The sequence below is a fragment of the Argopecten irradians genome, chromosome 2, assembly GCF_041381155.1.
Source record: "Argopecten irradians isolate NY chromosome 2, Ai_NY, whole genome shotgun sequence".
NCBI lineage: Eukaryota > Metazoa > Mollusca > Bivalvia > Pectinida > Pectinidae > Argopecten > Argopecten irradians.
Genome location: NC_091135.1, coordinates 34,103,117 through 34,116,850, shown reverse-complemented (window position 1 = coordinate 34,116,850; position 13,734 = coordinate 34,103,117). Strand labels below are relative to the sequence as shown.

General features: G+C 37.3%; 1 protein-coding gene across 11 annotated transcripts in view; it reads left to right on the top strand.

Moving 5' to 3' along the window:
• The window catches only part of LOC138315246 (E3 ubiquitin-protein ligase TRAF7-like), a 42,967-nt gene extending 30,457 nt beyond the window's left edge, over positions 1 to 12,510 (top strand). For 2 of the 11 annotated variants that reach the window (XM_069256110.1, XM_069256113.1), the window contains exons 2-3: positions 154 to 259; positions 1,524 to 8,754. In XM_069256110.1, the coding sequence (XP_069112211.1) occupies positions 1,549 to 3,609 (2,061 nt within the window). In that variant the 5' untranslated portion in view covers positions 154 to 259; positions 1,524 to 1,548 and the 3' untranslated portion in view covers positions 3,610 to 8,754. Of the gene's footprint in view, positions 1 to 153; positions 260 to 1,523; positions 8,755 to 10,355 lie in introns of those variants that run through there. The other 9 variants (XM_069256117.1, XM_069256118.1, XM_069256111.1 and 6 more) reach the window with 8 other exon arrangements.
• Positions 12,511 to 13,734: the final 1,224 nt, after the last annotated feature.

Here is a 13,734-nt window from a genome sequence, read left to right as displayed (position 1 = left end):
GGCTGTCATGACCTTAATCAGTATGTCCTAACCTCCGGGTTTCTGTAAACAAAAAAACTAATGCTTATTGGTTGGTCGCCACAGGGCCTAAATTGACATTCCTGCTCTTTGGTTTACACTTTATTGTATAACCACCTTTTTGATATTTTACAGAAATGATGTAGACCTGTAAGGCACATCCACAATGATGGACTACTGTGGAACGTGGATCCTCTAATGTGGAACTGGAATTATGAATAAACCACTGATGATTACTTAGGTAAGACATACACTCATGAATATTTAATATACCGTAACATGATTGCATGGCATATATAGGGCAATCCGTACTTACGAGATTTTCCGTTGGATCCGAATCCATGGTATGTTTACGCCAACACAGCTTGATCTCACAATATCTGGCACCTTTTTTGTACACAATAATCTGAATCTCTTGAGGCGTACTGTTACGCGGTATGTTATTTTGGCAATATACAATTACCCAATCTACCGGCGCTTATTACCTTTAAATAAGTAGATCATAATTACCTGATATATACTAAAATTATTAGTATTGATTTCATTTTATATAAACTTCATTAAGTTTATAACTTAAACAAATCACTTTCGGTGGCCCGGATGTAAGGATATGTGCGGCAGGAAACCTACGGTATTAAGCCGATAACCCGACATGTTTACGCCCGTGCTGTGAATCGTACCCCAGCCGACTCGGGGAAAGGCGCATGATTTAATCAATACAGCCCCCTATTATCCTATTGATGATCACAAATTTCATTAGAAAAAAACTTTTAACGATATTGAGTAATGTAGAATGTGTACAATAATTATAAAGAATATGTGTGTAATGATTATTTATTTAGCATAATGTCCCAATAACAACTTCTATCAGTTATAATAATGCCATGTCAGGTTCAGTTGGAGGTGATCAAAGATGGAGTAACCGGAGAAACAATAACCTATCTACGGTCAGTTACTAGTAATTGTTCCCTCCTCCTGTGAGGTTTATACTCGTAATCCGAGACAGATGCCTTGTGATAAAATGTCCGGTCAACATAATCGCTCTATCACAGTCTTGTATACCCCTCCATCTAACATTGGAATCTGAATGAATACATCTCGGTGCTGCAGTTAAGGGTACAAAAAAAGCACATATTTGGGAAGTTTTTTTGGGAGATTTTTACTGGTATATTTAAACGTATCCAACCAATAATCTGGATGTGTACAGCTACTTTGACATTCATCCCTCAAAGACATGAGTAGAGATCGAGAGATAAAGGTAACTTTAATCTTTCCAAAAGGCTTGTTCGTCTACAATCATATTTCATGTTATATATACAATATTACCATTTCGTTCGAAATACTTCACAAAGCTATTATTTTGGACAAAAACTTGACAGTTGTTTATAAATACATGATGTTCGAAAAAAGCGAAATATCCATGGCAGAAATTGTTACCAGAACATCACCGATTTTATACCTATGTCTTCCTGTATGACCCAACGTCTTGTTTGCTTATGTTATAGGGGATATAGACTAACGACGAAAAGCATGTCAGACCAGGGGGAACTGTACGGAGATTCCTGTATTCTGCACTATGTCCTTGACAGGATGATTGGAAACCAGGAGATGGTGACTATCAGGAGGAAACTGACACTTGTAGAGGAACAAATATGGAATACAGGGAAACACAATTGTAACATAATTTCAACAGGCAGTCGGGCAGAAGGAACACACATGAAGGGTTCGGACGATGATCGTATGTTTATTGACAAAAATGTGGTAGTAATATGTCGGGATCAGGACATTAGTACCACACCATATATTGCCAATAAAACTGTATTCATTATGAGAGATGCCCACAGCCGACCCGGATATGTAAATCTAGAGCTGGTTAAACTTGGACAAATGAGAACTGAAGAAATTATGAAATCAATCGTTCCTGTACGGGATTTACATTACATATCCAGTGACATGTATAGGAGGTCTGTTACAGATAAGGTTAGTGATGGTTTCCATATTAAAATGGATGTTACTGGACCAGCTAATACCTTAGTTAATGATCAAACTAGGACAGGTTGTGATACGGATTGCGTCAATGCATTCATATGTAACAGTTGGCCTAGAGAGGCTGATGAATGGGCTAATAGACCACGATTGCATGAATGGCCAGGTAAATGTTTGATAGATCAAGTAGTACACGACGGTTGTTATCTTGTCCCTGTAGGAGACAAAACATCACCAGACACATTCCTTCAGTGGAGAATTTCTTTCGCAACTGCGGAACGCAAACTTCTTCATTCTATTAGTCATGTTCAGTTCATGGTGTATTGTCTTTTCAAATACCTTAAAAAACAGGTATCTGACAAATTCAAACAGATATATAGGGATGAAGATATTATATCATCGTATGTAATCAAAACCGTTTTGCTTTATGCTTTAGAGTTTACATCGTTATCGTTTTGGCAAGAAAAAAACCTATTTTTATGTTTCACTCTATGTTTGAATATTTTAATCACTTGGGTGAATGCAGCATACTGCCCTAATTACTTTATCAATACAAACAACATGTTCCTCGGAAAGGTCCACGGTGAAAATCAACAAAACCTCCTTCATTTCCTCGTAGATCTACACAATATGACTTGGGAGAGTCTATCAATAGGAACAATCTTCACACCATCAATAGGAAAGCTTCTCCGCCTTGTTAAACATGGAGCCTGGGAAATAGTCCTATCTACACCGGCTCGGTTAGAAAGAGAATCTGATTTGACAATCATCAAAAATAGCATGGCTATCATTATATCAGCGACCCATCCTGGATTGTTTAAATATCTTAGTAATCTCCTCTGTAAATCAGAATCGAACATGGATGAATTTGTTTCTTATTATCATCTGGTCAGTGCATTATCCTGTCGAGGAATGGAAACATTTGAAAAGCGATCCCCTTCCAGAGGAAATAAAGATCAATACAAACGTCTTAGGAAATCTAAAAACTATATGACACCCTTTGCGTCAGTGTGTTCCAGTCCCGGTCTACTGACGCTAGCAACATATCACTATCAAACCGGGAATTACATCAAAACACTGGAAATGTGTGGACACGTGATTTCCTCAAGGAGAATGTATATTGGTAGTCCTATTGATGAAGAGAATCAAGACAGGTATGAACATCTCTACTGTGGGCTTGGATATAACCTTCTGTACAAATGTCAACACACATGTGTATCATCCGTTAAGTTTTCAGGGACGTTTCGTTTTATGTGTCCTATACTGTTACATCCTGAGCTATCATTAGCTGGTAACCTTACGATTCCCCCACGGCCTTACGCCATGTTCCTATCCTTCATGTGTTACCATGAGCTTGGTGATACCAGAAGACGAGATGCATCACTGATCCAACTCCAGATCGTGAAGCATGATAAGTACGAGGGAGTGAGTGAAAGGTGGATTGTCCACAATCTCCTGGGGATCTGTTACGAAATGGTCGGGGACAGAGCCCTGGCTCTCCGTGAGTATACAGAGTCTCTGGGTGTTAAAGGACCTTTTCAGTTTCGGAACCCTGCCAGGCAAAGGATAGAAATGCTCAAACAGACACATTTAATGCGAAAGTAATCCCCATCGCACAAAAAAAATCTTTCATTTCGGAACCACCAGACTATGGTTTCTTAACGCAGCAAATTTGTATTCATTTTTTATACATTGGTATACAGACATCATAGATCAGTTGACATGTAAATATACGGGGATCATCAGGCAGAGTTTAACGTACCGACATGTAATCGTTTCTGGGAACATGGACATGCCATACTGAGGTTAGCAGACAGTTTGATGTCGTCTTTTTAGCCCACCATCATTAGATGGTGGGCTATTCAAATCGCCTTTCGTCCGTGGTCCGTCGTCCGTCCGGCCGTTAACAATTCTTGTTACCGCTATATCTCAGGAAGTACTGAAGGGATCTTTCTCAAATTTCATATGTAGGTTCCACTAGGACCCTAGTTGTGCATATTGCATTTTGGGACCGATCGGTGAACAAGATGAATGACATGCGGCCATCTTGGATTTTGATAGTTAAAGTTTGTTACCGCTATTTCTCAAAAAGTACTGAAGGGATCTTTCTCAAATTTCATATACAGGTTCCCTTAGGGCCCTAGTTGTGCATATTGCATTTTGGGACCGATCGGTGAACAAGATGGCCGACAGGCGGCCATATTGGATTTTGATAGTTAAAGTTTGTTACCGCTATTTCTCAAAAAGAACTGAAGGGATCTTTCTCAAATTTCGTATGTATGATCCCCTAGGACCCTAGTCCCTAGTTGTGCATATTGCGATTTGGGACTGATCGGTGAACAAGATGGCCGACAGGCGACCATCTTGGATTTTGATAGTTAAAGTTTGTTACCGCTATTTCTCAAAGAGTACCGAAGGGATCTTTCTCAAATTTCATATACAGGTTCCCCTAGGACCCTAATTGTGCATATTGCATTTTGGGACCGATCGGTGAACAAGATGAATGACATGCGGCTATCTTGGATTTTGATAGTTAAAGTTTGTTACCGCTATTTCTCAAAAAGTACTGAAGGGATCTTTCTCAAATTTCATATATAGATTCCCCTAGGGCCCTAGTTGTGCATATTGCATTTTGGGACCGATCGATGAACAAGATGGCCGACAGGCGGCCATCTTGGATTTTGATAGTTAAAGTTTGGTACCGCTATTTCTCAAAAAGTACTGAAGGGATCTTTCTCAAATTTCATATAAAGGTTCCCCTAGGGCCCTAGTTGTGCATATTGCATTTTGGGACCGATCGATGAACAAGATGGCCGACAGGTGGCCATCTTGGATTTTGATAGTTAAAGTTTGGTCTCTCAAAAAGTACAAAAGGGATCTTTCTCAAATTTCATATATAGATTCCCCTAGGACCCTAGTTGTGCATATTGCATTTTGGGACTGATCGGTGAACGAGATGGCCGCAAGGCGGCCATCGTGGATTTTGATAGTTAAAGTTTGTTACCGCTATTTCTCAAAAAGTACTGAAGGGATCTTTCTCAAATTTCATATACAGGTTCCCCTAGCGTCCTAGTTGTGCATATTGTATTTTGGGACCGATCAGTAAACAAGATGGCCGACCGACGGCCATCTTGGATTTTGATAGTTAAAGTTTGTTACCGCTATTTCTCAAAAAGTACTGAAGGGATCTTTCTCAAATTTCATATATAGATTCCCCTAGGACCCTATTTGTGCATAGTACCTTTGAGGACTGATGCATAATGCCTTTCGGGACTGATCGGTAAACAAGATGGCCAACTGGCCGCCATCTTAGATTTCATTGTTGAAGTTTGTTACCACTATTTCTTAGAAAGTACTATAGCGATCTGTCTCAAATTTTATATGTAGTGTGTTTGAAAAAGTTTGAAAAGCAGGGAAAAGATCCCTCTTTCCATTGTCAGACATAGATCATTTTTGGGTGGGCGCCAAGATCCCTCTGGGATCTCTTGTTGTACAAAAAGAAGCTATAGATAATTCGCCGTCTGTCATTGAATATATTTTACCTATTTCATATATGTATGTTATTAAAGATAACGGAAACACATACTGCGATTAAGGCCACGGCTTTATTTGATGCACCGCCCCATCAGTGGGTGTAATTGGCAACATCACAAAAATTTCTTAATATTCCAAGAAGTCAATAGAGATGAATGAGGATACAGCATTCACTCCATTATGTTACCACCACATTGTTTCTTTTTGACTAAAAGTTATTCAAAAGTCATAAAGTTCCTTGATCGAAAGAAATTTAGTTACTTTAATCAATAAAAGTTAAATTACTCTCTAAATGTAGAATTTGCCCTTTGGCATTTACTTATTTTTTTCAAATTAATTCCAATCACATGATTAATATAATATTCATTTTCTTTTCAAATAAAAACAAATAATGTGAATATAAAGCACTATCAATGTGTGCAAAAAATTTCAATAAACTCTATCAATGACTGCAAAAGATGTTAATATGCACTATCAATAAGTGTAATCAATGTCAATAAGCACTATCAATAAGTGCAACTGGTATCAATGAAGAACAATCAATAAAATGTCAATAAACACTATCAATAAGTGTAACCAATGTCAATAAGCACTATCAATAAGTGTAATCAATGTCAATAAGCACTATCAATAAGTGTAATCAATGTCAATAAGCACTACCAATAAGTGTAACCAATGTCAATAAGCACTATCAATAAGTGTAATCAATGTCAATAAGCACTATCAATAAGTGCAACTGGTATCAATGAAGAACTATCAATAAAATGTCAATAAGCACTATCAATAAGTGCAACCAATGTTAATAAGCACTATCAATAAGTACAACCAATGTAAATAAACACTATCAATAAGTGCAACCAATGTCAATAAACACTATCAATCAGTGCAGAATATACACGTTTGTCGAGGACTCGCCATATGAACCTGGAGGAAAGCACATTATAAATGTCATGCCAGAAGGTTCACCGCCACTAAATAAAGTGGTGAAGAGATCCACGACAAACAACAGTGACCTATATTGCCCTATTTCTAACTCAGGGGTAAATACCTGACCTTATATAAGTAATTGTCTCTATAGCCCCTTGGATATAGTTTAAGAAAATATTGGTTCCCAAATCAGTTAAATGTACTCCAACAGGCAAAAACATTTCTGGAGAACTCAAAGAAATTTCAGGGTATGTTACATAACACCCGCTAAGCTCGTGCAAGGTGGCATTGGCAGCAGCTCGGTTTACCCTTAACCTGGCTATATTATTACAGTCCAAATTAAATTCATTCCTCCAATAGTAACGTGGTAAAATCTGCGACCATATGAACAGGGTGCCAGGCAAAGATTCTTTTATGAACCTCAATGTTCCTTTAACTAGCTCACATATTTCAAATAGAGTACCACCTTGACCAATATCATTACCTCCACAATGTATGAATAGTATATCAGGTGTGCTATTCAACTTCTGTAATTCTTCCACATGAAAGGCTAGATTATCAAGAGTCATGCCACCCTGTCCCCGCTAATACAAGTCATATCCACGACTATCCAGACAGAGCTGACTCCCCTGGTCGGTTCAAAGAGTTGTAATATATGCTCTCCTTACTATTGAGGAGCCTACCAAAAATACTTTGACCTTCCTCCCTGAAAAAAAAACTTTAAACATGTATGAATGTATTGCAACCTTAGAAGAGTTATCCTAGATGGTCTTACATAACTTTTATAAGCTAATGATTTCCACCTTCCCATATTCTGGATTTCTTGCTCACTATAACCTACCATAGCTGCCCGAGTAGCCCCCCCCCTATTCTGAAGGAATGAGTTTTGATATTGCAACAGATAAATCCCCAAACTCCAACGATTTCTTTAGTACTGAACTAAATTGGTAGCAGGAGAGGGACGAGTGGTCCATGTGGATGAAAAGTGAACCCTGAACGTACAATCATATACCTTGCCAAAGCCTGCACTGGACAAATAACAGCAGAAGCTGCTCTAGGTATTGATAGAGTGACTAAATTACCCATCTGATCAGTTTTGGAATAGTTAAGGGTTAATTGAATATGGGTACCAGACAGCTCGACATCATTAAACTGCACCACTTTTGATCTATTGAACCTAGTTACCGCAAGTTCCCCTACACTGAGTAGACCATGAAAGGCTCACAAAAAGGCAGCTGAAAAAAGTTTTGCTTCAAAATCTGACGTACAGACATATTTAAGAGAGTTTGGGAAAGACATCAACATTTCTACTGTTATTGGGGCACGACAATCATTGGACCCTTTACGCCTTTGCATACCTATAACCATTTTTTTCACAATGAAATTGCTTATATGGTCAGTACTTTTGCTAAGCTTCATGAAAAATTCAAACCTCCCAAGTAAGTCTTAACTGTTGAGCACGCTGTATTGGTGCTTGACAGGTGTAGTACAAAATGTATGATATGATGCACTGGTGGAGGCAAAACTGATGGATAATTAACAGTTTTCCTAAACTGATTAAATGCATTCAGCGCATTGTCATAAGTTGACCTGGTGTTACTAGAAATAGATGAGTTAATTAAAAAATGGAATTCAGATAGAAAATTCTCTAAAACTCCTGTGGAATTACACAAGGATATGCCTCGGAATGTGGCGCCAGTTTTCGAAACTTCTGAAAGTGAAATCGCGACAGTGCATCAGTAATAGAATTGTGTAGCCGCTGAACATGAATAGATTTAAACTGAATGTTACTCTTCAAAGATGTTAATACTAGAGGCCGAATCAATTTCATAACCCCGTTTGACTTAGAAGTCTTTTTGTTCAGTATTTCTACCAGTGGTTGATTATCACAATGGAAAATCACCTTCTTCATCTTAAACTGTTCCCCTCCAAATGACAATTGCTAGTGCAATTGGAACAAGCTCTAGAAAAGTGATGTCCCGAATCAAATACAATTTTCTCCAAGCAAAAGGCCATTGCAAACAAACCCACTGATTTTGATATATTGTAGCACACCCCAAGTCTGGGTTACCTGCACTATCTGTATACAACTCCAATGTTGTGTTTGTTGTCCAATCCTTGTCTGGTATAAAACACCCCCATTAAATGAGGAGAAAAACTGCAATAACACTTCCAAGTCCTCCTTCAAAGCCTTAGTGAGCATATTGCAATGAAAAGGTTAAGATACACATGGCATGGACTCGTAAAGTCTCCTACAAAAAGCTCGAGCACCAGGAATTGCTCTTGTACAAAATGTGCTACCTTTCCTGTCAAAGACTGCATTTTTTTTAAACTGACTTTTGACCTGTTCAAAAAACTCTCAATTAAGTTTACTAGAGACACTACTTTTTCTAATGGAACCTTGATTAACATCTCCTCTGTATCAATATCTAGACCTAAAAATGTCAAACAAGTTGTAGGACCCTCACATTTGTCTGGAGCTAATGGAACACCTAACTCATTACACACCTGATCAAAAGTGTTCATAGATTCTAAGCAATCTGTTGTGTCTTTCCTGCCAGCATCCAAATAATGCTCTATACATTTTGAATTAGATTTTTCACACACTAACCATTCGAAAAAAGAAGAGAACTTTTCAAACAATGCACAAGAAATGCTACAGCCCATAGGCAAACATTTATCTATATAATACTGTCCCTTAAGACGAAAACCCAAAAGATCGAAATCACCAGGGTGAATTGGAGTAACCTAAAAGCAGATTTTATATCCTTTTTTCCTAACAAGGCCCCCTTTCCCAGTTTTTGTATCATTTCACTGCTTTATCAAATGATGTAAATTTGACAGATGCTTTGTCAAAATCAATGAAATCATTAACACTATAGTTCTCCGGACAAGATAAGTGAGTTATCATTCTCCATTCTCCAGACTTTTTAGGAACAACACCCACCGGGGAAAAGTTATTTAAAGGCTTGTCAACGAAAGGACCTGCTACTCTTCCTAACCTAACCTCCGATTCAATTTTTGAGCCAAAGCTGCTTGGTGGTCTACTGCTGATTAAAGATTAGTACAATTCAAAGGAATACGGGGTCCTAAATATTCCAAACGAAAACCAAATTCAAAACCTTTTGCTAACTCTGCACCCTCAACCCTCAATGGGTAATTCTCCAAATGAACCTTAAGAGGATGTAACCTAATTAGGGTTGCCCCTAGGTCCCATATTTTGACCTTTGGGTCTGGTATTGCCTTGCTGCTGACCTTGCCCTGTGAATCTGTGGGGGTTGTAATAACGAAATTTTGGATTATTCCCCCTTATGCCTTGCACTTGGAATCTAAAATTCCCTTAAGTAATATACTGATGTTGCGGATTTGCATTAAACCCACAGCGACATGCTGGATGAGCACCATTACACTTGATGCAGGTGTGTAGATATTGGCAATTATTTCTCCTACACTGCCCTTGATAATTGAAGCTGTAACATTTGCTAGTAAGGGAAGGGTTAGGTGTTTGAATACTCCTCGGTGCACAAGACACCAAAATCTGCCATAATTCAGAATCTATTTCGGCCCATGACCGCATAGGAGTGCGCACTTGTTTTAACCGAAACTGAATATCATAATTCCTCAATTCAACACCCTCAAAATGCTCAGCTGCAAACATAACAATACTCATATATTTGAGGAACTCTTGGTGTCTTTCTGGGCATTTGCACAAATAGACACTGGTTAAAATGAAAAATATCCTTGTCCACTCTTCTATATTGTTAATTTTTCGTTTGCTTTGGGAAGATTTGACTTGTAATACCCCATTTACTAATACCAAATTCTGCCTAACAGCTGGCTGTGATTCTGGATCAAGTAAGGCCCATAATTCTATGTATTCAATTTTCCAGATCTTTTCTTTCAGTGTTTGATGAATATTCTCACCTAGACATGATGATACACTAACCGTAGAAAGGGGGAATCAAAATCAGCAAGATCCATACCTAGATCTCCAGAGACTGTGTTCTGGACTTGTTCCAGTGCTGGAGCTGGTGAGGGTGTCGGGGTCAGCGAGGCTGCATGTGATAAACTCCTTGAGCTTGCAATTGGAACCTGGTTGGGTTGATCTCCGGAAAGGCTTGCGTGCTGAGGTACAGGTGTTGCCATTGGTTCCTCTATGGTATAGTTGGTACTGACACTGTTGAACGGTATGGCCTCGCCCTCTTTGACCGAGGGTTAATACCTTTCGCCCTGGGTATGCTGATTATCTGTAGATCCCATAAAAACACATATAATTCAATACATTATCCGTGCCATAGACACCACATTATTTATGCCTATTCAGCTCCCAAAACAATAATAGACAATATAATTTTAAAAGATGTGGTTCGTAATTAAGCATAATTATCTTTGACGAAATATTCGCTTTTTATTAAAATTTTATTTGATAGCTATTTATTATACTAATTACTAAAAACGTGTTAATAACTGTTTGTTACAAGAGAGGCCGTTTAGTCGGTCATTGCTGTATATCGCTACTCCATGCGGTCTCCGGCACCTGAAATTAAAAATCCTGCGTAATCACACTTAACTCAAAACATCGAACTCCGAGACCGCTAGACAATCATCTCAGTATCATCAGGTTTCTAAAGTATGTATAATTGCAACGATAACTTGATACCTTACCAACAATACTTACGAAAACCTAGCTTGAATTTTTTTTCTTGCAGATTTGTTCAAGCCGCGACGAAGAAGGAAGTGTTCACCGCGCATGCTTACTGGGAGAGAACGCGTTATACTAAATGCGACTACTTCCGGTAGAAATGGCACACACCGGCTGTAACGAAAAGTATGGCCCCAAACCTGCACAACTTAACATTCCATCGAAACTGAATGAAATTTTTGCTCCTTTAATAAATTGATTTATTCGTTACACAAAAATCTTATTATTTTGCTGATTTTATTAATGAATTTGCAGCGTATATCATGAATAATTGTTTTATCATTATAAATCATATGTCACTATAATACTATAATTATACTATATACTATAATTATTTAAAGGGGTATACTATGTAACCATTTCTTATCGTCACGTTACAAACGCCTCTAAAATGATACAAAGATTAACTCATAGATTAAGGGAATATTACTTGTTGAAAGCTATTAGAAAGAACGAAACCTGTACTGTTAACATGTAATCAGTTCAAAGACCCAATCCTATTAAAATCCTCCTACTCTTTAAAGATGCTCCAACGCCGACAGAGCATAAATGTTATTATTTATTTAAACAATAATTAGTGTTCGCGTTACTTCATTGGTCTGTCCGTTGTTACGCTTGATTCTCGATGTACATGTGCATTTTGAAGTTCCGGTGAGTTTTCTGCCAGCCAGTCATCTGTGCAGTCGAACTTATTTAGCTCCAAACCCAAGGTGATTTTACCTTGTTTGAAACTTCGAATATGTTTTATTAATGGCTTGTTTATTTTTAAACGACACGTTGATTTATTTATATTACAGCATCATGTCTGCCTTGGGGTTACCTCGAGTAGCCCCGAGTAGAAAAATCATGAGCATGCGAAATAAGTCGTAGTTACGTAATTCCGAGTTCCCGAGTTTGGGAAAGTCTCGACTAGTGCCGAAATATTATATCTTTATGTGCTTCGCTTCCAGGTTCAAAAACAAAAACTACAAAAAGTTACGTTATGAATAATGAAATAGATATGACAATACGTTTGTAAATCATATTACATGTACTTGCATTTGGCAGTCTGTTGAGGATATGAACGCTTATATGAATGTTTGCAAAGAGAGGCCATATTTGAATGTTTGAAATTTTTTTTTACCTGCGCATGAGGTGAAATTTGTTATATTTCATATAGTACACAATGTTTTCCTAATGAAAAAGCAAAGTATGATTGGATGTGAGATATTTATTGGCATTTTGTTGATAAAATCAAATGCACAAGTCTTACCCTGAAAGCCTTGACTAGTGACGAAATTTATACCTTTATATATTAATAATTTATAATGTATATAATTCACTTATTATATTTGTATTACTAATTAAATGTCAGGTTTCATGTATTACAGCTCTTTGTTGTTCATGCCATGGGATCGGTCTCTCTGGGGCGAAAAAAACTCCTTACTGTGTGTCTTTTAAACCACTTATAACGTAATAATAGGTGATGGCGGGATGGGATCGCGCCAATTTACCTATATATCTACATCTACGCGTATCTAATTATATTCAGAACGAACCGGGAAGGTAAATTTGTTTACATTTAAAAACAATTTGTTTTGTTGTTTAAAACATATGTGTTATTTTTGAATTTATTCATTATATACGTTTCTAATTCTAATGGTTCTAATAAGGAACTTATAAATCAAAATAAAATCAGTCGTTCATGATGCCAAAACCCATTTACAAAAAACTGTGAAAAGCGTAATTACATCACATTTATATGTTCATAGTAATGATCTTGGAAATTTTCTCACACAACTTCAAATAGCATCTTAAATAGATTGGCGATTCAAATATTAACATCAATGCAGTTTGTAGCGACAAGACTTCAACTGACATTGTTTTAAACAGATTCTTGAGGTATGCTAGGTGATAATAATTATTTAACTCATATATCAGTTCATAAAATGAAATGTTGAAAACACTTTTTGATGACGTCATAAATAGATGACCATTTTTCAATCAAATGACGTTATATTCTGTTTCCGTAATCGTCAGCTACTGAATTATATCACAAATATTTTTGGCCGGATTTCATCAATCGTACAAGTCGAAATCAGAATGCAACCATTTACGGATGGCTAGATGTCCATTTTGCGCGAGATGTTTTGGCTCAGGTTTGGTCGACACCAATATCATTTGTTTGTAAAGCCCACTTTTGTCTTTTGTATTTCTGTTTAAGCTATCGTGTACCCATCATATTGATTTGATGCAGAATTCACTTCCGCCGGTCTATATATCGATAGACCAAATGAGTATTATAAAAGAATTAAATTGAAATGTATGGAATTTTTATTTAGGTAATATAACGTTTGAACTTAAAGGCCATGAAAAATATTATGTTTGATGGCAGAAATGGACTAGGATGGCAGAAATCTGTATCCATTTTGTACACAATATAATTTTATCAAGTAACTTACTACATGCTACAAATATACACAGCGTCAAATGTTAAGCACCACCCTATTTTTAGATGCAGATAAACATCAAAGTTACGAATAAACAAACAGCATGTATACATTATCTGTTTGTTTTTACGATAGAAT